Raw genomic sequence first — 27,230 nt, forward strand, 5'->3', positions numbered from 1 at the left:
TCTCCCCTTCCATCCTTGTGGACAGTCCTGGCTATGGTCTTGGGTCCTGGCCTTACCTTATCTGGAAGACTGTGCAGGTGTTTATCCAACTCTCCAGGGACTCCAGACACTGGTGGCCCTTCTGGAGGCACAGGCCCTCTAGGCTCAGGAGATCCTGGAATTGTCAGGTGGCACTGTCCTGTCTGATCCAAGGGGCACCATGTAGTGGTGCCATACAAATTACCATACAAATATCCACACAAATTATTATAGAAATATCAGTGTGGACAGCTTGCCACACTGGTGGTCAAAGATGGTACAGTTTTCACTTCCCTATCAGGAGACCAAAATGTTGTGTTCAAGAAGCAGTAACTGGCACCCAGAGAGTGGGAGAATTCAAATTTTATTTTACATCAGCAGGCCCAGAGGAGATCAAACTTCAAATTCTGAGCCCCATCCACAGTTCTCACAGCATTTACAGACTATCTTGTGCCATAAATTTTCTAGTCTACATGATAGCAGGCCATGCTGGGGGTTTGTATCTGAAAGCATGTTTACAGAAGCAGACTGTGAGAAGGGGGAAACCTGGCTCTTCTCACAGACCTCTGATAAATCTCTAGCCTGTGTCTGAAGCCAGGAATAGTAGTGTTTACACTTCAAAGGGGAGTAGTCAGGCTCCTAGAGATAGTTATTTACAATCCAAAGGTAGGGTCCTCTGGTTAATTAGTTTCCTCAGGAAAGGCTAACAGAAGGGAAGAGGAACTAACTCTTTCCCCAGGCACCAGTTTTTTTATGATAACATTCTTTTAATTCCATTTTACAACCAGGCCTGGTTTTGCCATCACACATTAACAGACCAAAGAACACGTTAAACCATTACATTAAATCAAAATTCACTTTCAGATACATGGAAAATAGATGGAAGCCAGAGTAGAAGATGAGGAAGGAGAGGGAAAACAGAATAAATTACAATCAGGGCACTTGAATCCCATATTTGTTTTTGCCTTTCAGGGGACTTGAACCCCCTATTTAACATGACAAGGGACTTGACCCCTTTACAAGTAAACTCACCAACTACTTCTAAGGATCAGTCCTGTTTTCCTGTTGCTGGCATTCACAGTAATCAGCCCTAGTGAGAACCTCTCATATACCCAACTCATATGGATATACCTACTTGAACAGGAGCTGAAAGAGAAAGGAAGGAATGGAAAGAACTTCAAGGAGAAGGACCAGTTGACTGACTCACATGCAATTAGAGTTCAAAATTTACCACATCCCCAGGAAGGCATCAATCACCACCCCTCTGCCACTTGTATCTGTACAACTTGGGGCATTTCCCAGCCACCTCAGAAGAGGAGCCATGGCAAGTTGGAGATGATACTGGTGAGGTGTCCAGTTGGGGTTCAGGTTCTTAGCATTCCAAAGAATTGAGCAAGACACGCAGAAGTATCAGCAGAACATAGATTTATTGAAAGTGAAATAACACTTCTTAGAGTGGGCCAAGGCCCTGATGTTTGGATGAATCTTGTCTTATATGCTGAGCTGTGTCTTGTTCTCCTCCCCATGGACTTGATTGAAGACCTTGCCCTATTTGTTCACATTGGTTACTTAACTTTCACCTAATTAGAATACATAACTTGTGGCAGGAGTTGCCATGGTAATGAGACTTATAAACAGACATGACTCATCTCCATCTTGCACTCCAGCCAGCGTTCTTCTTATACCCTGCCAACATCATCCAGAAGTCCCTAAACTTCTATGTCAGGTTGAGAGAGACATGGTAGGAAAAGTAGAACAGGGAGCTTTGCCTGCAGGGAGGAAAGGAAAATAAAAACACTAGTGGGGCGGGGGGTGAGTGCTGGGGTTGTAGCTCAGTGGTAGAGCACTTGCCTAGCACATGTGAGCCACTGGGTTCGATCCTCAGCACCACATAAAAATAAAGAAACAAAATAAAGACATTCTACCCATCTACAACTACCAGAAAATTAAAATAAAAAAAACCACTAGTGGGCTTTAACATGGGAGGCTCCCACACACAGTGGCTACAGAGAAAAGATCTGGGCAGCCACATATTCACTGGGGGAACATCACATCTGGTGACCCAATCCAATAGGTTTCAGCCTGAGAATGTTGACTCAGTGCCCATAGAAAAGAGATCCAAGTTGAGTGAGTAGGAATATAAGGTAAAGCTTTCAATGGAAAAAGGAAAATGGGTGTTTTATCTTCAGGTAAAGGGGCCAACACAACTGAGAGCAGACAAAATTTCCCTCTAAAATAGTTTAATGTCCTGTCCTTTTATTAAGCATCTGGGGTGGGAAGGGTCTGGTATTTATATGATGATTCCTTCAGGACCATACCTGATGTTTTTGGTTGGTTTGATTAAGAACAGTACAGTAAGAAGTACTGTTCATACATTGTAAGACTGGGGGAATAGAAAAGACTTCTATCAGTTAAAATTTATAAATGAAAGCCTAAGAGTTCATCCCACATTTTGTCCCATCTGGTCCAAGAGCAAATGAAGCTAAAGGGTTTCTTTTGGTTTTCCTTCTTGTAACAACCTCACCCTCATGGCAGTGTAGATGCTAACAGGGCTCCATGTGTTACCCTGTGCTGGGAAAAGCATCTTTTCATCTGGTCAAAGCAGCAAGTGAGTGCTCTCTATGCAAACAGTGGTTGAATGTTTGAGTTTTCTATATAGTCAGCTATATCCTATTTTTCTTCTTTCCACTGTTCTGTTCTTTAGGAAGCTGACATAAAATCTACATCGCCTGGCCTTCCTTGCTCTCTTACACTAATCTGGATGAGAGGAAGCAGGCTGACATTAAGGAGCAGAATGAGAGAGTGCAGGACACAGGGAGAAATATTGTGTCATTCAGCCTTGAGTCCCTGAACTTCATATGCACCAAGAATTTCTCTGTTAAGGTGACATAGCCTATATCATTCCTCCTGAGAAAACTCCTCTTAGAAATAAGTCCAAGCAAATCTCTCTCTCTCTCTCCCTCCCTCCCTCCCTCCTTCCCTCTCCTCTCCTCTCCTCTCTAGTTTGATGATGGTTGTTCCTCTTTTAAATTTCTTATTTGTGATTTTGAGTTCAGGAGACACAAGTGCAGCCCTCTAAGGAGATGCTTAGAAGCCCCACCCCTCCAGAAACTTAGGAGTGTCCAGGATTTTCCTTCAGGAAATTCAGCCCACCATCCCTGCTCTGTGATGAGGTATTTTTTAGTTTCCAACTCATCTAGACTCCCAGTGTGAGTGCACACCATTCTGTGGAGAAGTGCTCAGAGATCCTACCCTTGTCTTGATCACCTTCTTCATGCATCTTCCATGGAAGGACAGGAAGTGAGGTGCCCAAGAGTTGCTAACTGCTCTGAGGTTCAGCTGAGAGCAGAATTTCCACCAGAAGCTCCCACTGCCTGCTGTGCTAGTGTGGATCCATTTACATACCCAAATGCTGCTCCATGGGTTTTATTACCATCTAGCACTCACCTCTGAGCTACTTGCTTTTTTCCCTCAGTGGGATCATGCTATGATTACCACCCCCCTTGCCACCTGATGCTGTCACCATGCTAAATCCTCTCTGCACTTGGATGGCCGTGGAGTGTAGGGGGCTATTTCCTCTTTGCCTCTCTGGTTTTGCTTCCCTCCTGTCCTTCAGCATCAGTGCTTCCTCCTCCCTCTCCCCAAAGCTGTGTTTTGCTGGCAGAGGGCAGTAGTGCCCTCCCCTACCCCCTGCTTCCTCTGTCCCCCATCCTCACCTGCACACCTCTCAGGACACACTGGGGGATATTTCTGGCACTGCCAAAATCAGAGTGTGGATGGCAAAGGGTACAGAAACAGAAAAGAGGGTGGAAAGGACATTGAGAGGTTCAATCATTCTGCATAATAAAATCTGGAAGAGAACAGGATAAGCAGGGAGAGAGAGGAATAGCCCCTGCAACATAGGGAGAGGAGAAGGAGAGAAAGCAGGTGTTCACTTTATTCAAATAAATTTTCTTCTATTTGGCTGTGATCTCAACAAATTTATTTCACATGGTACAGTGGGGAAGAAGCACCTGGGGATTCCAGTTCTTTGGGAACAATGAGAAGAACAATAATCTTTACAAGACTCTCGAGGTATAACATTTCCAACAGTCAATGCTTTGATTTTTCATATTAAATAGAACCAAAAAAAGACACAATGCTTTAGTTTGTAAATTATGCCCTCATGAGAATCATAATGAAAAAGTATTTGAAACCTCCTACCCAGCTCATGGCCTGCTCACTGAGACAAGCAGATTTTAGAGTGAAACATAATGTATGGCCTTCTAAAATGGCTTGGGGGAAGAGCATTTGGTTCCGAGTCACCAAACACCACAGAGCTATGCCTTCACATTTATTCTACAGATTAATAGTGGAAAAGATGTGATGTGGAGAGTGACCTCACCATCCCCTTGAGTTTGAAAATTTCTGTGTGGAATGTTAGAATGGATAATAGGATCTCTTCCAGTGCAACTCAAGAAGGCTACATCAGAAAACACATTGAACCGAAAGAAGTGAAAATACAGCTTCTATGTCAATAGCTGAAACAAGGAAGACTTTTTATTCTACACCCCTTTTTCTGGGTTTTCCAAGATTCTGGGCAGGCATAAGCATGTAAGCCACATGGTGTTTGGGAAAAGGCCAACCCCACCCAGGTTTTGCTCGTTGCAACATCAACAGCCACTTTGACAGATCCACATCACTTTCATGCCTCCCTAGTTGTCTACCGAGCAAAAAACTCAGCACATTTTTGGAGCTTAGTTTGGGTTTTAAGTATTCATCTGCCTTCCTTTTGGTACTCCGTGCCGGTGCACTGGGATTGACTTCACGTCTTCCTTTATCCATGACTGGTTGACTCCACACACAGTCTCAAGAAGACAACACGACTGAGAAATCCTAAAAAAGACAATGAAATCCAGATAAGCAAGTGGACCCATGGACCTCTTCCTCATAGTCACCTCCCTGCTCAGCCACTTGTTACCAGCAGTATAATAATCCCTCCTTATCCACAGGTTCATTTTTCCAGGGTTTTAGTTACCTGTGCTCAACCTATGGTACAAAAATATTAAATGGGCAATTCTGTAAATAAACAATGTGTGAGTTTTAAATTGTGTACCATTCTGAAGTGGTGTGATGAAAATCTTATGCCATCCCACTTTATCCTGCCCAGGAGTGACATGAATCATCCTTTGTCCAGCAGATCCACACTGGATATATGCTACTTGCTTATTAGTCACTATTTGTGTTCAAGTAACCCTTATTTTATTTAATAATGGCTCCAAAGCACAGGAACAATGATGCAAAGGAGGTACCAGGGCATAAAACATGGAAGAACAGATAAACTTATGGTACAATGTTGCAGAACATATAGGAAAAAGCATAGTTCTTACATAGTTTGGTACTATCTGTGGTTTCAGGCATCCACAGGGTTCTTGGAACATAATTCCCCTCAGTTAAGGGGAGACTACTGTATTTATAATAGGGTACCATGGGGCATCATTTGATTTGCAATATCAATGTTATCATTTCATTTTGTTATTCACATGAGTCTGTGCCTAAAATCTATTTTGTTCTACTGATGTATGTACAATTCTTGTTTTAATTTCTAAATCTACCATCTAGGTTTTCATATCTTGTTGGTCAAGTCCCTTACCAAGATCATCCCCATATATGTTCTCTTCCTTTTAGTTGAATAATCAATTTATTGTATTTCATGACAAAATTCTGTTGAAGTTCATGCATGACATTGTACTGAATTCAGACATTAATTTGGAGTAAGAATTAATATAATAATTAATTTTCCTAACTAGAAAAAATGGTATTTTAGTGTGAAATGGGAAACAAAAAGTATTTAATGTATATTTCCTGCTATTTTAAGACAGCACATTCATATATGTTCAGTAGTCAGTTTAAACTGGACATATTATTTCTATTATGTCATAATTTATTCTTAGAGGAGTATGCAACATCTTTTTATGTGTTTAACTTATGTATACCTTTCTTTGGCAAATATCTAGGGAATTGATTTGGTTGATGAAAGAGAAGAGTGGTATTTTTTATAAAATCCTTTTGTTCATAGATTACATTATATCAATAGCATCAAAAAATGCAAACATTGAAAAAAATGAAGGATTTCTCTATGTACGTACATAGGCTCTCCACAAAAGGTAATTAAAGAAAGAAGCAATGAGGGGACAATAGAATGAGAGGAAACATTTGCAAACTATTCATCTGACAAAGAATTAACATCCAGAATATATAAGGAACTAAAAAAAAACCTCAATAAAAAAAACAACTAAAAAATGTACATATCTGTCAGATTAGGCATCTCTTAAAAGAAGAAATACAAATGGTCAATAAATACATGAAAAAATTATTGATATCATTAATCATCAGTGAAATGCACATTGAATTTTAAACAAGATACCATTTCATCCCAGGTAGAAGAAGGGCAAAAAGACAAAGTAAGTGAATACATGAATGAATGAATAAATGCTAGCCTGTGGAGAAAAGAGAGCAGCCCAAAGGCTGCTCATAACCCTGTTGGTGAAAATATAAATTAGTATAGCCATTGTGGATAACAATATAAAGATTCCTCAAAAAATGAAAAATTAGCACTGCCATATGATCTAGCTATCCCACTTCTGGGTGTATATCCAAAAGACAGGAAATCAACATATCGAAGAGATACCCACACTCCTATTTTCACTGCAGCATTATTTACAATAGCCAAGATACAGAATCAATCTAAACATCCATCATTGCATGAATGAATAAAGAAATATGATTCAATTATACAATGAAATACTGATTAGGTTACAATTCTTATAATCTAATAATTTCACCCCTTAACATTTCCTGCATTATCTCACATAAGCTTTTGGGGGACATCTCATATCCAAACTATATCAGGCACAGAGAGACAACACCATCACAGGTTGACCCACATATATTTGCTTACCTGTTTCTTCCAAAGGAATTATCACTAGAACTATAACACAAAGAAGGAAGCTAGTCAGAGGGAAGGTACTCAAAATCAAAACCAAACCAAACCAAACCAACCAACCAACCAAACAACAACAAAGCAAACAAATAATAAAACTACCCAGTGAAACTGACAATGGTGTTCAATGCAAGAGAGCAGACTTAGAGAAGAATCTTGACTCTATGACTTTAAGAAATTCTTATTCAGGAGGAAAAAGAAGAGGTGATGAGTCTCATTCTCCAAGTTCTTAGGCTCCCTTGGCCTCTCCCATTTTACCAGTAAAATAGTAATGAGCAGAATAACACCGGCTATACCAGCCAGCTGTTAAGAGAAGTCTTGTCTGTCTTACAGTCACTTTTGCAAGCGTTTTACATACAGTAGGTCATACAGCTGGGGTGTAGCAATGTTAGTACCGTAGGTGTACATCCAGTAGCTTATTTAACCTCATAACAGCTTGGGGTGTGTGCTGCTATCATTCCTATTTATCCAGGGCAGGAAACTGAGGCACAGGAATGTTATGAAACTGGCCAAGGTCACACAACTAGTATGTGACAGAACCCAGATGTGAACCCAGTTACTCTGGCTTTAGAAACCCTGGATTTTCACTCTTACAGGATGCCTCCTTTTGATCCTCATGGAAGACAAACAAATGATTCTTGTCCTCCGTTTTTTTTTTTTTTTTTTTGGTCACAGAAAATGATATCAGTGTCTTTACATGGTTTTATTTAGAGTTGGAGAAAACCCAGATGACTGGGTCTTTCCTGCCACTCAAGAAAGGGAATGTGTGACCTGGGTCCCACTTACAAGCATCTGTGTTTCAATTTCCTGTTGTTATGTGAGACCAAGTTGGATGGCCATGTGGGGATAAGCCATATCTCTCATAGTAACTATATTAGTTCCTCAATAGGACATTACAAATAAAAAAAATAAACCCTGTCCTCACCACTAACCATTTGACAGCCTACAAAGAGCCCTGTCCTACATCTCAGTAATACCCACATGGGTCACACTTTAAGAGTAACAATATAATTTTTCTGGATCAGAGACTTAGAAGGTACTTATGGTTTGAGGAAATATGGACTATTCACAGCCAACAGTTCTGCAATTAAATACCCATCGATGTGAATTGTGTATTATAAAATTAGTGACTGCAGAGTCATGATCAAGGCTGATCTAGACATTAAGAAAGAGTAGAGAATCCTACCTGGGAATGAGTTCCCTTGCAGCACTCACTGGTGATTGGATTTTGAGACCCAAATTGTGATTACTGCCCAATGTGCTTGTGGAAATGTGATGAACACTGTTAGGATGTTTTGGTAAGTCTTACCACAGGAGAAGATTCAGCAAAGAGAATTCATATAAGGTAGGGAAGAGCTTTGAGGTCAAGATAGCTGAAGTGTCAAGAGAAGAGATATGGAGGTAGTACCTAAACATAAGTTTTATCTGTCCTCTCTTTCAGAACCTCCTACTCACTGTATTTAGCCCTGAATTAAAAGCCACCCAGGCAGTGGTGGCCAGGGCTCAGATCTTGCCATTGTGTGCAGTATCAACATTCCGAGATCCATTATGAATCACCATTACTCCTCCCAACCAATCAGGTACTGGGACATAGGGAAAAAACTTAAGAGGAAGGATTTTTCCTCTCTTTCCCTACCTTCTCTTCCAGACCAATGCTACTCTTTTAGGAACTGTGGCTGCTCAGTGGTCTGAGAGACAAATCATCCAGATAGATCAAGAAAATGTACTCATCATCAACAAACTAATCAAATTAATGAATAACAACTCCACTGTATAATGACAAGGTAGGATTGTCATTTGCCCAAATTTGTAAAAAATCCTTGCATACAAAATGATTAGGAACACAGGCTCAAGAAACAAGTGGTTTCATTTCTAATCTCAGCTCTTGATGACTTGGGGCAAGTTCCTAAACTTCTCTGATCTTCATTTGAAAAGTATAAACAATAGCACCTTCACCCTTGGGTGTTTGTGAGTATTCAAGGAGATAATACCACCAAAGTACTCAGAAACAGTAGATGGCATGTGGTGAATTTGCAGATGACCTTAGTATTTATCACCGTGGCCATCTCAGCCCACCTCTCTGAATAAAGCAGTTTTCATTGGATTTTTTCATTTCCTTGAAAGTTGGCCTCCCTGGTGGTATTGTTTCCTCTCTTTTCCTCACTTCTAAAGAAGAGATCTTGGGGTAAGACAAAGTTCACAGTACTCACGGTATCAGAAAAGGAAGGCTCCTGGATGTCAAGCTGTTCTGTACCGCAGCTGATAGGAAGGTCCTTGGCTGTGCAATCACTTGTATTCTCTAAAGAGAGGATATTCTGTGTTTTTTTTTTTCCCTGAGAGTTTAGCCAACACATGCTGTTGGGACCCTCAGGTGGGGTAATTCAGGATAAGCCAAACTCCCAGAGAGCTAAAATAACTACCCTTAGAGGCCATGCATAAGATCAATTCCACTTCTTACCGGGACACGGAATTCCAAGGTCTGCCTGTGAGCCCAGTAGGTCCCAGTCTGCGCAGTTGGGCCTGAAGCACTGCTACTAATGATATTGATGGTGCTTGCGTGAGTCATGACCCCATGTCACATGAAAGATCATGAGATTCTATAGCCTAGGGCACACTGACCTTCAGCCTCTGAATATAGTTGCTGGTGGCAGGGAGGAGAGTGTGTCCTCAGGCAAGAAAATGCATTTTTATTAATGTAGTAAGAGGCACAAATGAAAAGGTGAGCTTCATGTCCACTTGGTACAAAAGTTAATATAATAGAAGCAACATCCTGTATTTTAAGTGGAGCAACTTTAGTAGTGAATACTAAATTTATAGAAATCTAGACACAATAAGATTTCTTCCCTCTTACCTTGCAAATCAACTTGTTATTAATTCAAATGCTTCCCAATTTGCCTCACCTGGATCAAGAACACAATTACTAATGCAAAGTAAATGTATATTCAAATAAACTTTCCATATCCCTGTTGTGCTGACTTTTCATCTTTTTTCATCTCTTGTTTTTCTTGTCTGTAAAGAGGGGTCCTAGTCACTCCTATCCCACAGTTTGTTAAGAAAATGTCCCTCATTCTAGTGTTGTTGAATTTATTTGTTTAGTACTGGGATTGAGCCCAGGGGCACTTTACCTTTGAGCTACATCCCCAGCTTTTTTTTTTTTAACTTTAAAGCAGGGTTTCAGTAGCTGGGCATGGTGGTGCATGCCTGTAATCCTAGCAGATCAGGAGGCTGAAGTAAGAAGACTGCAAGTTCAAAGCCAGCTTCATCAATTTAGCAAGACCCTAAGCAACTTAGTGAGACTCTGTCTTAAAAATAAAAAATAAAGTGGCTGGGAAAGTTGCTCAGTGGTTTAGCACCTCTGGGTTCAATCCCAGGCACACATGTGTACACACACACACACACACACACACACACACAGAGAGAGAGAGATAGGTTTTCACAGTTTTCCAAGGCTGGCCTTGAACTTGCAATCCTCCTGTCCCAGCCTCCAGAGTCACTGGGACCAGGCTTGTGCCACCATGCCTAGCTCATATTCCAGTTTTGATCTTTGACTACAGACAGATTTTAATCCCTACTTTGCAAATCACATTCTACTCTCCAGAAAACCTCAGTATGTGTCATAAATATGTTCATAATCTCTTGGAGCATATATGGTATCATTAGGCTCAAGATCTAAATCAAATTTGAGCATAGCTGTAGGGTTGATAGGTATTAGTACAGTCAGCAGGTTGTTTAGACAACTGCTGCCACTGGGTATCTTTCATCTCTTGCTTTGTTTCCCTCACTGGCAGAAGAGATGTGTTCTGAGTTGCTTTCTATAGGCCATTTGCTTTTTGAGATGTGCTGCTTTGATCTGCATTTAATTAATCTTATAAGCTTCCATTTAAATTGCCTAATTTGGAAATTTCAAAGATTAGCTTTGGGGAGTAGAACTATGGGACTGGGGCCCTCTTTCTTAAAATGACTCTGGATTATGGGTCTCATTCCAGAGAGATCTGTGCATCTCAGATTTCATTGGGTGTGTTCATTCCAACATAAACCATGACTGGCACTATGCATTATGCTTAGGGAAATGACTCTTATCATGTGGCCACTGGTTGTGCATCTCAGACATTGGTTCACTCTTCCCCACCTGCCTGTGCAAGGGATTGAACCACTGAGCTACATCCCCAACACTTTTATTATCTATCTATCTATCTATCTATCTATCTATCTATCTATCTATCTATTTATTTTTGTGGTGCTGGGGCTTGAACCCAGGGCCTTGCACATGCTGGACAAATACTCTACAACTGAGGTACATCCCCTATCCTTTTTATTTTTTATTATGAGACAGGGTCTCTCCAAGTTGCTGAGGGTGACCTCGAACTTGTGATCTTTCTGCCTCAGTCTCCTGAGTTTCTGAGATTACATGCATGCACCATCACTCTCAGCCCACTGGCCTACATTCTATCAAGCTCAATGGAAAGAAGTATGCCCTTTGCAATATGTATGCCCCTCGGTTATTCATTTCTAGAAAGAGCAATTACCATATGTGATGCTGATTTAATGTTGCTAAAGGCAAATGTCTCTCTAGGATCCTGCAAAATGTTTTTGGTATTGCTTTTAACCATGACTCTGTTACAACAGACCTTCTGACCCTCAAGGTAATGAGGTTCATGGCATCTCTATGGAAGAACCAAGAGGTTAATTAATGCAAACACGAATTAAGCTTGGGACCCTTAACCACAGTAAAGCATTCACTGCTGTCGGGGAAGCCTCTAATTGTTCACAATGACTTGAGATTATCTGAAAGAAGAAATCAGTAAATACCAGCAGGGTTTAGAGCATACCCTGCAGTGTATCTACTATTCCTTTTAAAAATCTGGATATAAGAAAAAAATTTTTAAAAAGAAACTAAAAGGGAGATCCACAATTTGACATAATTGGAAAACCAACATGTACCAAAATAGCCAAAAAGTAAAAGAGTGTTGATTGTTTTTTATGCTTCTGGGTTCTGATTTAGTTTTAACATCTACTAAAATGCACCAATTGGTAAACCTTCATGATCTTAATCAGTACTAGGGCACAAAGTACAGCTATATCTGGGAATCCCACTGAATTTAAACAAAATACTTCCTTTTTCTCTTAGGGCAGCTATAAAAAAATAGAGGCTATAGAAGTATATGCTTCACCTTAAACAAAAGAAATATTTCCTTGCCTAAATTCCCATAATCATAATACCCATTTTCCTAAAATATCGTACAGCAGGCATGGGTACTCTGACCCAATGAATAAAAAAAATTAAGCCTTTGGCAATAATAACATTATTAAAAAAAAAACAGGGAATACCACGTACTCTGCAAGTTGGATAGTTAATATAGCCCAATGTAAGAAAAAACTCATTATGTATTATTATATACTATAACTCATTATATGCTATTTAGAGAAGTGATTATCCACACTGCTTCTCCATTTAATAACCCTATTAGACCTGTTCTTAAACTTGGAAAAAAGAACGAATGGCGCCTCCCTGTGGATGTCCTAAACCTTGATGTTAAAGTTCACCCATTAAGGTCCTTATATTAGTTTTTATTGCTGCTATAAAAAAGCAACAATAACTTAGTAGCATGAATTTATGAAAATGTATTATTTTAAAATTACAAAAGTCACAGGCTTATTATGAATGTCAGAGGTCAGGGAGTGGGACTGGGAATGAGAAAGACAGTGTATTGAATCGGACATAACTTTCCTATATTCACATATGAATACACAACCACATCATTTACCATCACAAGAATGGGAAGTTATATTCCATGTATGTATGTTATGTCAAAATACATTCTACTGTCATGTATACTAAAAAGAGCAAATAAACAACTTTTAAAAATCAATCAATAAATAATAGATCAGAGATCACATCTCATTCCCTGAATCTGACAAAGCTATTGATTGACTGTCTCTACCCATATTAAAACAATTCCAACATCTTTAGTTATTTGGCGGTTCTGGAGACAACATGTTCCTTATTTAAGAATTTTATGGGCCGAGGTTGCAGCTTAGCGGTAGGATGTTGCCTAACATGTGTGAGGCACTGGGTTCCATCCTCAGTACCACATAAAAATAAATAAATAAAATAAAGGTATTGTGTCCATCTACAACCAAAAAAATATTTTAAGAAAGAAAATTTTATGTAAGCCTACTTGTATTAATACTTCAAATCAGCCCACCTCAAATAGGACTCCTTTTATGGTTTACATTCCTAATATGCCCCAAAGACTCGTGTGTTAAAGGCTTGGTCTGCAACGTAGCAATGTTCAGAGTTGTGGCTCTTGGGAAGTGATTGGATCATGAGAACTCTGTCATCTCTGGATTAATCTATTGATGATTTAATAATTGGATGGAATTTTGGGGAGGTTGTGGAAAATAGAGAATGTGGGGCCTACTTGGGGGAAGTAAGTTATTGGGCCTGTATCCTTGGGAACTATATCTTGTCTTTGGCCCCCTTCCTCTCCCTCTCCTCACCTCTCTGCTTCCCAGGTGCCATGAGTTGAGCAGCATTACTGTTATGCCCTTCAGGCCTGAGCAACTCAGCAAAACCCTGTCTCTAAACAAAATATTTTAAAAAGGACTGGAGTTGTGGTGATGTGGCTCAGTGCTTAAGCATGCCTGGGTTGAGAGGTTGAGAGAGAGAGAGAGAATGAATCAACTACAGAAACCTGGTCTTCCTTCGTTTCTGTTAGCTCTGGAAAATTCTAGGTAAAGATGTTTTCAAGATGGAAGAATAGAGGAGGTCCCTTTACTGGCTGCTTAGTGGCGTGAAGCCAAGAAAGCAGTTAGGCAGCTTCTCAGCAAGGTGGGTGAAAAAAAATGGGGGCACTTTCCTGGGAATTAATGTTGGACATTCAAAGCAGATCAGGGGCTCAGGAGGCTGGAGATGATAGGGAAGAAATCCCCAGCATCAGCACCACTACTGCCACCAGCGCCTGCTGGAGCAGCCCCCGCACCGTCAGCCAAGGAGAGGGACGAGGGAATTAAAGGAAGCCACAGTTTAGGACGTGTACGGTGTGCCTGGGTATGCAGAAAGCAGAGACCAGAGACATTGCCGGACTAACCTGCAACCTGCTTCACAATATCCTTGTGCTAGAAGGAAGCCACATCACTCCTGGAAGCCTGTAAACGAGGAAGGAGCCCTTCTGTAGCTGCGCCACAGGCCTGGACGCGGGGGAAGCAAACCTGACAACCCAAGCAGGGCACAAAATACAGACCTGTAAAATCCACTCCACTAGACACAAAGAGTACCTAAGAGATGAAGAGAAAATCAGCTGGCGAAAGGGCTTTATATAGGGGAACACAGGTCCTGGTAACTCACCCAGGTCCGCCTCCCCCTTAACTCCAGCCACTTGCAGGACTGGCTGGGAGAGACACGCCCTCCCAGAATTCAAAAGGGAGGGGGAAGGAGTGGGAGTGATTGAGTTTGGAGACTGAACCTGAGAGACCAGGAAACATGGGGTCTGTGGGTGACAGAGGTGACAAAGGATTTGCTTCTCTGCCACAGGAGTGGGACTCATGAGAGATTCCTGGGGTGCAATCCCCCAATGTGGACCAACAACTGCTGGGCCCTGGAGGTGCGCTGAGTTAAAATCTTCAGACCAATCACCATTCAACAAAGAACCTGGAGCCTACCTAAGCATAAACCCAGCCTCCAGGAGCTCCACCTATGGGTTCTCCTCTCACATGCTAGTGAACCAACACTGAGGGTGGAGCAGAAATCTCACTCCAGCCAATCCTAGGACTGCTGAGAAGGGAAGCCGAAAAGTTTTTGAACTCCACCAGAAAAAAATTTTTGAACTTTACATGGAGATCTTTCCCCCTCCCCCTCTCTAATTGTGACCTGATTTTTTTCTCATTTCTAGCATTTTTTTTGGGGGGGGGGATACCAGGGACTGAATTCAGGGGCATTCAACCACTGACCCACACCCCCAGCCCTATTTTGTATTTTATTTAGAGACAGGGTCTCACTGAGTTGCTTAGTGCCTCACTTTTGCTGAGGCTGGCTTTGAACCCAAGATCCTCCTGCCTCAGACTCCTGAGCCACTGGGATTACAGGCATGCACCACTGCACCCAGCTGTAGCACTTTTTAAAGGCAGTTATCTTTCATGGCTCTGAATTTTGAGGGCTAGGATGTATGATTTGTTTATTTTGATTTTGAATTTTATTTATTTATTTATTTATTTTAAAGAAAGAGTGAGAGAGGAGAGAGAGAGAGAGAATTTTTAATATTTATTTTTCAGTTCTCGGCAGACACAACATCTTTGTTGGTATGTGGTGCTGAGGATCGAACTCAGGTCACACGCATGCCAGGCAAGCATGCTACCGCCTGAGCCACATCCCCAGCCCCTGAATTTTATTTTTAATTAATTAATTTAATTTTTAAAAAATTTTGGTTGACATAGTACCTTTATTTTATTTATTTATTTTTATGTGGTGCTGAGGATCAAATCCAATGCCTCATATATGTGAGATAAGTGCTCTACCACTGAGCCACAATCCCAGCCCTTATTTATTTATTTTTAATTTTTTTTAAAGAGAGAGGGAGAGAGAGAGAATTTTAATATTTTTTAGTTATCGGTGGACACAACATCTTTCTTTGTGGTGCTGAGGACCAAACCCAGGCAGCACACATGCCAGGCGAGCGCGCTACCGCTTGAGCCATATCCCCAGCCCTATTTTTTAATTTTTATTTTATGTACTTTTTTCTCTAACTTATCTTCTTTCCCTTGATTCTTTCTTTCTTCTGCCAAAATCCAAACTCTATTGTTCTCTCTTTAACTCTTCCTTTAATATTTTACTTCTGTTTTTCTCTCCTCCTCTGTCATAATCATCATATCCTACTCCTCTTCTGTTCTCTCACTATCCACCATTTGCAATTTTAAACCCATTTGCAAACTTACTGTTTTTACAGATGACAACATTTCTGTTTATTGTGACAATTAGCATTTAGATGTCATAGCAGGAAAAATGTGGTTTAATGCTGTATATTGTTTGCATGGGTTGTTTTTATTATTTGTCTCCCTTTAAATGGTGAGGTACTAAAAACCTTCAGGGACACTGTAAGTCCATAGTGTAGACACTCTACTGACTGCCTCAGATCCATACTGGTAGATGGGTAGATACACAAACAACATGAAAAAGCAAGGGGAAAAAACACCTCAAACAAACCAAGATACTTCAGTAACAGAATCCATTGACATCACAGTGGAAGAAAAGTCAGAGACGGAATTTAGAAGTTCATACTTAAAATGATCTGTGAGGTAAAGGATAATGTATTAGTGAAATCAGAGATAAAATACAGGAAGTGAAAGATCAGTTCAATAAAGAGAGATTCTGAAAGAAAATCAAGTGGAAATTAAGGAATCAGTAAACCAAATTAAAAATTCAAGGAAAAGCATTACCAACAGACTAGACCACCTGGAAGAGAGAGTTTCAGGCAATGAAGATTATACACACACACACACACACACACACACAGACACACATAAACACACACACATACATAAACACACATATATTGTACTGGGAATTGAACTCAGAGTCACTTGACCACTGAGTCACATCCACAGCCTTATTTAGTATTTTATTTAGAGACAGGGTCTCACTGAGTTGCTTAGCATCTTGCTATTGCTGAGGCTGGCTGCTGAGGGCCATTGCCAAGTAGGAATGACACATCGAAATTTCCTTGCCAGCATACCCCATGTTAAATGGACTTGCCTTGGAATTTCGCTGTTGACATTGCATGTTAGCATACCCCATGTTAAATGGACTTGCCTTGGATTCGCTGTTGACATTGCATGTAAGGTGACCTTGCTCAAGGACCAGGGTGGATCCGGGTTTAGAGCTGACCAGGTTTGAGGAAGTATCCTGCTCCTTGAGTTTAAGGCGTTCCCGGTTTAAGACAATATGGGTTTTAGGGAAGTTGGAGGTTGAAGATTATTGCTGCTGGGAATAGGGTGTTCCTGCTGCTTGTTCCGGTTGAGTTCTCATGAGATTCAGATGGGATTTGGAAAAAAGCCTCCTGGAGTAGGTGAATTGGGCAGGCAGATTTTGGATTTCCCCAGAACGTGTTTGTACAGGGCCGGTGTGAGTTCGGGAATAAAGAATTGCTGTTTGAATCTACAAGGTGTGAGTGCCTCCTGATCTTGTGCCCAGCTAAGACATTGGCATTTGGTGGTCCATACACGGAATGTCTGAAACTTGGAGGTGAGTAAAATTGCTTGCCCCTGAGGGAAGGCGAGAGAATGGGTGACCATTTCAAAAAACAATGTGTTCTTGTTTTGATTTATTTCCTTTTTTGTTTCAAGCTGCCTATCCCTAGAAATTTCTCAGGCAAACTGGGAAAAATGGTTGGCTCAAGGTTTGAAGTTTGTCAGCCCCGTGGAAGAGAAAATTGATACAGCTAATTTTTATTCCGTTTTTGTTGCATTCAGTTTCAGTTTTGTTTTGTGTTATCTTATTGGGTTGCGTTATCTTTATAGAAGATTAGAAATTAGTAAAAAAGAAACCGAAAAGGTGTTAAGTAAATTGTTAGAGGTTCAGACCATGGAGAAAGACATTTTAGATCAAGCAAAAGAGAAGGTCTCTTGAGCTAGTCAGACAGAGGAAGAAAATTTAAAGGAAAAGGGGTTATTAGGAAAAAGGCCACAACAAGAGGCTGTTACTAACTCCGTTTTATTACCAGAGGGCGTAATTCAACCAACAGCCCCACCGATGGAGACAGCTGAGTGGCCCTCAAACCCCATAGTTGATAAGTGGGATCCTGAGACAGGACCTCAAAGATTAGCATGCCCTGTACTTGAACAGGTAGGAGGGCAGCGAGTTCACCGTGCTTTAGATTTTAAAACAGTGAAGCAGTTAAAGGAGGCTGTAACAACCTATGGTCCCCAAGCTCCCTTCACGGTAAGCATGGTCGAGTCCATTACTAACTTGGATATGATGCCAGCAGATTGGGCTAGCATGTGTAAATCTGTGCTAAATGGAGGACAATATTTGTTATGGAAGGTTGCCAATGAGGAATTTTGCACGGAGACAGCTAGGCGAAATGCATCAGCCGGTTACCCTCAAAGAAATCTAGATATGTTGTTAGGAAAAGGACCTTATAAGGTCAACGGCAACAAATTGAATATGATCCTGCTATATATGCACAAATTGCTGCAGACGCAGTTAGGGCATGGAAGACTTTACAAGGACATGGAGATTTACAAGGTCAGCTATCTAAGGTAATACAGAGACCTAATGAACCTTACACTGACTTTGTAGATAGGCTTATTCAAACAGCTGCCAAAATTTTGGGGGATACAGAACAAGCAATGCCATTAATAAAACAACTGGCTTATGACCAAGCAAATCGTTGCTGCAGAGAGGTTATTAGACCATGGAGACATGAAGATTTAAACACATATATTAAATTATGTAGAGATATTAATGAACAAGGGCAAGTCTTGGCAGCTGCAGTACAACAGGCTTTAGATGCCAGGCCAGAAACATGATATAATTGTGAACAAACAGGACATTTTAAAAGGAGTTGCCCCATAAGAGGAGGGTTTAACAAAACTAGAAATCAAAGGAATAGAATACCGGGTATTTGCCCACGATGCCGTAGAGGGAGACATTGGGCTAATGAATGCCGTTCTCAAACCACCATAGAAGGTACTCCCTTATCAAAAAATGGACAAGGATCAGGTATTTACCCACGATATCGTGGAGAAAGGCATCAGGCTTCATTGCCAAAAAACGGACTGGGGGGCCCAATGCTCCGGGGCCCACAACCACAAATATATGGGGCAGTGGAGGAACCCAGCAATACCATCAGGGTGGTGCCCCAGGGCACATTGTCCATTAAATCCCTCATCAGACAAACCCGAGGGAGCGCAGGGTTGGACATCTGCGCCTCTGCCAGAGCAGTATTAACTCCAGAGATGGGAGTTCAAATCATTCCTACAGGAGTAAAAGGACCTCTTCCCCAAGGAACAGTAGGCTTATTATTGGGACATAGTTCATCTACATTAAAAGGACTTATGATAAGTCCTGGAGTAATTGATCCCGATTATGTAGGTGAAATAAAAATTATAGCTAGTTCTCCAGGAGGTACATCAGTAATTTCACCTGGAGATAGAATAGCACAGTTGTTAATAATACACAGCCTACATAATAAGTTCTCTAGTCATAGTGTAGAAAGAGGTTCCAGGGGATTAGGCTCCACAGGTGTAGATTGGGCTATGCTGTCTTTAAATTTAGATTCTCGCCCAATGCTAAAACTAAATATTCAAGGTCATGAATTTAATGGGCTGCTGGACACAGGTGCTGACCTTAGCATCATATCTCGTCAAGAATGGCCAAAACATTGGCCATTACAACAAGCCACTCAAACGCTTCGAGGCCTAGGAGTGGCGACTAATCCCCATAGAAGTGCTATGGTATTAGATTGGAAGGATCCTGAAGGATGTGAAGGAACTATACAGCCATATGTATTGGATCACCTTCCTATAAATTTATGGGGACGAGATGTCCTAAATCAACTAGGTTTGATGTTAACAAATAACATCAATCCTAATGCGCCCATTACTAGGGCTAGACAAGGTTGTAGGAAAGAAAAAAGATTAGGAGAACAAGAACAAGGTATAGCAGCACCAATTCAAATAGATCAAGGAACAGACAGACATGGGTTGGATTTTCAGAAAGGGCCACTGAGACAATCAAAATTACTTGGAAATCATAAAGACCAGTGTGGGTTCCTCAGTGGCCCCTGACTAAAGAAAAGATAAAAGTAGCCCATGATCTGGTCAAACAACAATTAGTGGAAGGACATTTACAACCTTCCGTATCTCCCCATAATACTCCCATTTTTGTCATCAAAAAGAAATCAGGTAAATGGAGATTATTGCAAGATTTAAGAGCCATTAATAATGAGATGGTTATTATGGGACCTGCTCAATCAGGGATTCCTCAATTGTCTGCTTTACCAAAAACGTGGCATGTTTTAGCTATAGATATTAAAGATTGTTTTTTTTCGATTCCAATTCATCCTGAGGATAGTCCACGTTTTGCATTTACTATCCCTGCATTAAATCATGAAGGTCCTGATGAGAGATATGAATGGAAAGTACTCCCTCAAGGAATGGCTAACAGTCCAACTATGTGTCAAATCTATGTTAATAAAGCAATCCAGCCACTTAGAAATCAAAATCCTGAACTAAAAATATTTCACTATATGGATGATGTATTATTAGCACATAAAGATAAAAACACATTGCTGGAATGTTATGCCACACTTACAAACTTATTAAAAAATTATAATCTAGAGATAGGAATAGATAAAGTACTATTAAATTTTCCAATTAATTATTTAGGAGTTCTATTATCCTCAACCATGGTCCGTCCACCTAAAATTCAAATATGAGTAGATCAACTCAAATCACTTAACGACTTTCAAAAGTTATTGAGAGATATAAATTGGATAAGGCCTTATCTAGGCATACCAACAGGAGAGTTGGGACCTTTATTTGATATTCTAAAAGGTCTATAGATCCAAATTCACCCCGAATGTAAACTCCTAAAGCTAGAAAGGCATTAAAAATTATTGAAACATATATGGAAAATATGCATCTATATATAATTGATATAAGTTTGCCTTTATTATTTATTGTACTACCAACAAAAAATATTCCTACAGGAGTATTTTGGCAAAAAGGTCCATTATTGTGGATACATTTATCTTATTCTCCTAACACTATTCTTACTAGGTATCCTGAGGCTGTAGGACAATTAATACTCAAAGGAATAAAAGCAGCAAAGGGAGTGTTTGGAATTTCTCCCAATAAAATTATTACTCCATATACTATGGACCAAATTCATGAGTTAGCTAATGAGTTAAATACATGGGCAATAATCATGTGTAAATCGAATATTTCATTTGATAATCATTTACCATCTAATCCTTTGTTGTCTTTTTGGTCTAAGCATCCTGTAGTTTTTCCTAAAATGACAAGAAAAACACCTATCATGAATGCTCCAAATATATTCACTGATGGGTCTAATAATGGTACAACAGCAGTAGTTACCCCTGATCAAACTTTTACATTTTTAGTACCCAAACAATCAGCTCAAAAGGTAGAGCTTAATGCAGTTTTACAAGCTTTTGTGATGTTCAAAGATTCTGTATTTAATTTATTTTCTGATAGTCAATATATAGTAAATGCTATAATATCCCTTGAAGATGCTGGTAGGATTTCCCCTTCCTCTACTGTTTTCTCTTTGTTTTCCACTATACAAAGTCTAATCTGGAACATAAAAGATCCATTTTTTATAGGACATATTAGGGCACATACAGGATTGCCTGGAGCCCTTAGTTTGGGCAATGATTTAGCAGATAAAACTACACATGACATACATATTTTCTCTACACTAGAAGAGGCTACAAATTTTCATAAAAGGTTTCATGTTAATGCTAATGCTTTACAAAAGCATTTTAAAATAACTAAGGAACAAGCCAGGCCTATAATAAAACAATGTCAAAATTGTGTGACCTTTTTACCACAAGTTAATCTTGGAGTCAATCCTAGAGGACTGATACCTAACCATATTTGGCAGATGGACGTCACACACTTGCCAGAATTTGGAAAATTAAAATATTTACATGTTACAGATTATACTTCTTCCAGATTTTTGATGGGCTCCCTTCATGCCGGAGAAAAAACTAAAGATGTTATAGCTCATTGCTTACAAAATTTTGCCACTGTGGGCGTTCCAAAACAGTTAAAAACGGATAATGGTCCTGGTTATACTTCTACCTCTTTTAAACAATTTTGCTCATCATTTGGTATTACTCATATAACAGGAATCCCATACAATCCACAGGGACAAGGCATAGTTGAAAGAGCTCATCAAACTATTAAAACGTACCTATTAAAGCAAAAAGAGGGAATTGGAAAGGGGTATATATCCCCCAAAGATAAACTTAAAATAACCCTTTTTACTCTAAACTTTCTAAATTTGGATTCATCAGGACTTAGTGCTGCGGAAAGACATATGTATCCGAAAAATGTACATAAGCCTAAGGTACTTTGGAAAGATATTCTAACAGGACAATGGAAAGGTCCTGACCCAGTAATAGTCTGGAGTCGGGGCTCTGTCTGTGTTTTTCCACAGGGAGAACAGCAGCCGATTTGGATTCCAGAGAGGTTAACCAAAACAATTTCTACAGAAAAAGAAGATGATTCGACTCAAATCCATAACAGCTGATATCCAGAGCTCCAGCTTGGCTATTCTTACATCTGCAACAGTGATTAACCCCGGTGCTTTTTTCAATATCTATTTTATTATTGCATTTTCCCACATCATAAAGTTCTATTTTGTTTTTTGAGCTCATACAAACCTAGGTTAATGTTTTTCTGATCAGTTTTATATTTTGACTGTGGAGTTTTTAAACATTGCAATGGAGATTTCACCTAGGTAAAGCTACAAGGCCTTTATTGTCTTATGTGTTGTATGTTATGTGTGCACACTTCTGTTTTGTGTTGTATGTCTGTATGTGTATATGTCCATATTTCATATATGAGGAGCACTCATGAAAAAATGGATCAGAATTTTTTTATTCACGTGATTTAAATGGTTTAATTTAAATTAAGTAAACAGCTGTTAAGGATTGTTTTTAAAGGTGGTTAACAGATCTATTTGCTTACTAATTTAAATTAGGTAAACAGCTGTTAAGGATTGTTTTTAAAGGTGGTTAACAGATCTGTTTGTTTACTTTCACCTTTCCTTTTCATTATATTTAATAATTCTGTTCAGGATAATGTCTCTTTAGCATCATTGCCAGAATTCCCATCTCGGTGAAGACTAAGATAAAACCAAACTACAGCTTCTATGATAGCTATCACAGTAAACTGTATAAACTGATGCATCAATGAATATAACTCAACAAGTAATTCTCAATCAAGGGCTTGATTTACTTTGGGAGGAAATGGACATATTGATAGACTCCTCCGATTTGAACTGCTTGCAGAACTTACCTGGACTATATATCAGTTGCATGCATTGTGAACTATCATCTGGTGCAGTGAATTGTGGTACTGCTGGCATATCTTTGCTGATGGTGTCACCAGTGATGCAATTTCCTTGCCAGTGCACCCCATGTTAATTGTGGTAATGCTGGCATATCTTTGCTGATGGTGTCACCAGTGACACAATTTTTCCAAAGGAGCCATCAATTGGCTTGGTGTCATGGCATTTCTGTATCCTCCTCCCTTCTACTAGCGATGGTCTAAAATTTGGGGGCCAACAGAGGTGAGGCAAGAACCTCACCCCCCCACTGGTGCATAGGCCTATCCACAAGCATGGCTGAATGCTGGACCGGTAGTCAGTGACGGGTTGATCTGATTGCAGTGGTATCAACCTAAGACAGGAGGCTGACGCCTAGAGGTCAGTTTTCCCATGACAGGTAAGAACCATATGTTGAATTGGACAACCTACCAGGCATGGTCCTTAAGCCACATTGCTTGTTGTTTAATTAATCAGAAGGGGGGAGATGCTGAGGGCCATTGCCAAGTAGGAATGACACATCGAAATTTCCTTGCCAGCGTACCCCATGTTAAATGGACTTGCCTTGGAATTTCGCTGTTGACATTGCATGTAAGGTGACCTTGCTCAAGGACCAGGGTGGATCCGGGTTTAGAGCTGATCAGGTTTGAGGAAGTATCCTGCTCCTTGAGTTTAAGGCGTTCCCGGTTTAAGACAATATGGGTTTTAGGGAAGTTGGAGGTTGAAGATTATTGCTGCTGGGAATAGGGTGTTCTTGCTGCTTGTTCCCGTTGAGTTCTCGTGAGATTCAAATGGGATTTGGAAAAAAGCCTCCTGGAGTAGGTGAATTGGGCAGGCAGATTTTGGATTTCCCCAGAACGTGCTTGTACAGGTCCGGTGTGAGTTCGAGAATAAAGAATTGCTGTTTGAATCTACAAGGTATGAGTGCCTCCTGATCTTGTGCCCAGCTAAGACATTGGCAGCTGGCTTTGAACTTGTGATCCTCCAGTCTCAGCCTCCCAAGCCACTGGAATTAATGTGTGTGCCACCACACCTAGCAAAATATATAACCTTGAAAGTAAAGTTGATCATGAAGTAAAGATGTTAAGAGACTATGAACAGAACTTCCAAAAAATATGGCATAACATGAAAAAACTGAATATAAGATTTATAAGGATAGATGAAGATGCAGAGGTATAAACCAATGGAATGCACAATCTTTTCAATTAAATAATATCTAAAAATTTCCCAAACCTTAAGAATGAATTGGACAATTAAATACAAGAGGCTTACAGGACCCCAAATACACAAAATTACAATAGACCCACACGAAGGCATGTTATTATGACAATGCCTAACAAACAAAGTAAGAAAAGAATTGTAAAAGCTGCCTGAGAAAAATACAATTAATAATTTACACTTAACAGGCATACATAGAATATTTCATCCATCAATGATTGAATACACTTTATTCTCAGCAGTATACAAATCATTCTATAAAATAGACAATATCTTAGGTCACAAACCAACTCTAAACAAATACAGAAAAATAGAGATAATACCTTGCTTTCTATCAGATAATGATGGAATTAAATTAAAAATCAATGATAAAATTAAAAATAGAGGTTACTCTTACACCTGGAGACTAAATAATATGCTATTGAATGACAAATGGGTAGCAGAAGGAATTAGGGGGTTAAATAAAAAACCACTTAGAGGTAAACAAGAATAGCAAGAGAACATTTCAAAATCTCTAGGATAATATGAAGGCAGTTTTTCGGGAAAGTTCATTGCATTCAGCTCATTCATTAGAATAATAGAAAAATGACCAAATAAATAACCTAGCATTACATCTCAAAGCCCTAGAAAAAGAAGAAAAATCAATGACAAAAGCAGTAGAAGACAGGAAGTAATTAAAAATAGAGCCAAAATTAATGCAATTGAAACAAAAATTTTCAAAAATTAATATAAAAAATTGGTTCTTTGAAAAAAATAAATAAAATTGATATACCTTGAGCCAAGCTAAGCAAGAAAAAGAGGGAAAAAAAACACAAATTACTAAAATCCGTGATGAAAAAGGATATAGCACAATGTAAACACTGAAATACAGAGGATAATAAGAAACTGTTGTGAAAATTTATACTCCAATAAAATAGAAAACATTGAAGATATGAACACATTTCTAGAGACATATGACCTACCCTTAAATCAAGAGGACATAGAAAATTAAAACAGATCAGTTTTAAGCAAGGAATTTGAAGATGCCATTTAAAGCCTTCAAAGAAAGAAAATCATAGGACCAGATAAATTATCAGCCAAGAACTACCCGACCTTCAAAGAAGTAACACCAACTCTCCTCAAATTATTCCATGAAATAGAAAAGGAGGGAACACTTTCAAGCTCATTCTACGAGGCTAGTTTTACCTTGATACCAAAATCAGATAAAGACACATCAAAGAAAGAAAACTACAGACCAATATCCCTGATTAACACAGACTCAAAAAAATCTTAAGGAAATAATGAAAATTGTATTTAAAAAACACATTAAAAAGATAGTGTGGGGCTGGGGTTGTGGCTTGGTGGTACAGTACTCGCCTAGCATGAGTGCAGCACTAGGTTCTATCCTCAACACCACATAAAAATAAAGGTATTCTTTCCATCTGCAACTAAAAATTTTTATTTTTAAAAGGTAGTATACCATGATCAAGTGGGGTTCATACCAATGATGCAAGTTTGGTTCAACCTACAGAAATCAATAAATGTAATTCACCACATCAATAGAATTAAAGACAAAAAAATCACATCATCATCTCAATAGATGCAAACAAGCATTTGACAAAATACAGCACCCCTTCATATTCAAAATATTTGGAAAACTAGGGATAGTAGGAAGATACCTCAACATTGTAAAAGCTATATTCATTAAACCCAATGCCAACATCATTCTAAATAAATAAAAACTGAAAGCATTCCCTCTAAAAACTGGAACAAGAAGGGGTTGCCCTCTTTCACTGTTTCTATTTCACACAGTCCTTGAAACACTAGCCAGAGAAATTAGGCAAAAGAAATAAATTAAATGAATATGAATAGGAAAAGAAGAGCTCAAATTATCCTTATTTGCTGATGACATGATCCTATATTTAGAAAACCCAAAAAATTCTACTAAAAAACTTTTAGAACTCATAAAAGAATTCAGCAAACTAGTAGGATATAAATTAAGACCCATAAGTAGCATTCCTATTTTTAAATAAGTGCCTTTTATTTTTATATATTTATTTTTAGAGAGAGAGAGAGAGAGAGAGAGAGAGAGAGAGAGAGAGAGAGAGAATTATTTATTTTAGTTTTCAGTGGACACAACATCTTTGTTTGTATGTGGTGCTAAGGATCGAACTCCAGGCCTCAGGCATGCCAGGTCAGCGCACTACCACTTGAGCGACATCCCCAGCCCCTCAATAGCACTCCTATACACCAAAAATGATGAATCAGCTGAGATAGAAATTATCAATAGCCTCAAAAAATATGGGCTGAGGTTGTGGCTCAGTGGTAGAGTATGACACATGTGAGACACTGGGTTGGATCATCAGCACCATTTAAAAAATTTAAAAAATAAATTAAAAAAAATAAAATTCTTGAGGGGCTGGGGTTGTGGCTCAGTGGTAGAGCACTTACCTGGCATGAGTGTGGCCCTGGGTTCAATCAGCCCACCACATAAAAATAAATAAAAAAAAAAAATAAAGGTATTGTGTATAACCAAAAAATAAATACTTAAAAAAATAAAATTCTTGGGAATTGATCTAATAAAAGAGGTGAAAGAACTTGACACTAAAATCTACAGAACACTAAAGAAAGAAATTGAAAAAGACCTTAGAAGATTGAAAGGTCTCCTACATATTTGGATAGGTAAAAATAATATTCTTAAAATGGACATACTACCAAAAGTGTTTTACAAATATAATGCAATTCTTTTAAAATCCCAATGACATTCTTCATTGAATTAGAAAAAAAAGCAATCATAAAATTCATTTGGAAAAATAAGACACACAGAATAGTCAAAACAATCCATAGCAAGAGGACTGAAGCAGGGTTCATCACAATACAAGATATTAAACTATACCAAGAGCCATAGTAATGAGAAAGGCATGGGATTGGCACCAAATAAGACATGTAGACCAATGGTAC

General features: G+C 39.2%; 1 protein-coding gene across 5 annotated transcripts in view; it reads right to left on the reverse strand.

Moving 5' to 3' along the window:
• Positions 1-3,983: 3,983 nt before the first annotated feature.
• LOC110598132 (embryonic testis differentiation protein homolog B-like) overlaps positions 3,984-27,230 on the reverse strand; it is a 36,812-nt gene continuing 13,565 nt past the window's right edge. For 2 of the 5 annotated variants that reach the window (XM_078034236.1, XM_078034235.1), the window contains 2 exons: positions 9,211-9,299; positions 3,984-4,893 (listed from right to left, as the gene is read on the reverse strand). In XM_078034236.1, coding sequence (XP_077890362.1) covers positions 4,558-4,842 — 285 coding nt within the window. In that variant the 5' untranslated portion in view covers positions 4,843-4,893; positions 9,211-9,299 and the 3' untranslated portion in view covers positions 3,984-4,557. Of the gene's footprint in view, positions 4,894-6,958; positions 6,989-9,210; positions 9,300-27,230 lie in introns of all 5 variants that reach the window. The other 3 variants (XM_078034238.1, XM_078034239.1, XM_078034237.1) reach the window with 2 other exon arrangements.

Source organism: Ictidomys tridecemlineatus, chromosome X (assembly GCF_052094955.1).
Source record: "Ictidomys tridecemlineatus isolate mIctTri1 chromosome X, mIctTri1.hap1, whole genome shotgun sequence".
NCBI lineage: Eukaryota > Metazoa > Chordata > Mammalia > Rodentia > Sciuridae > Ictidomys > Ictidomys tridecemlineatus.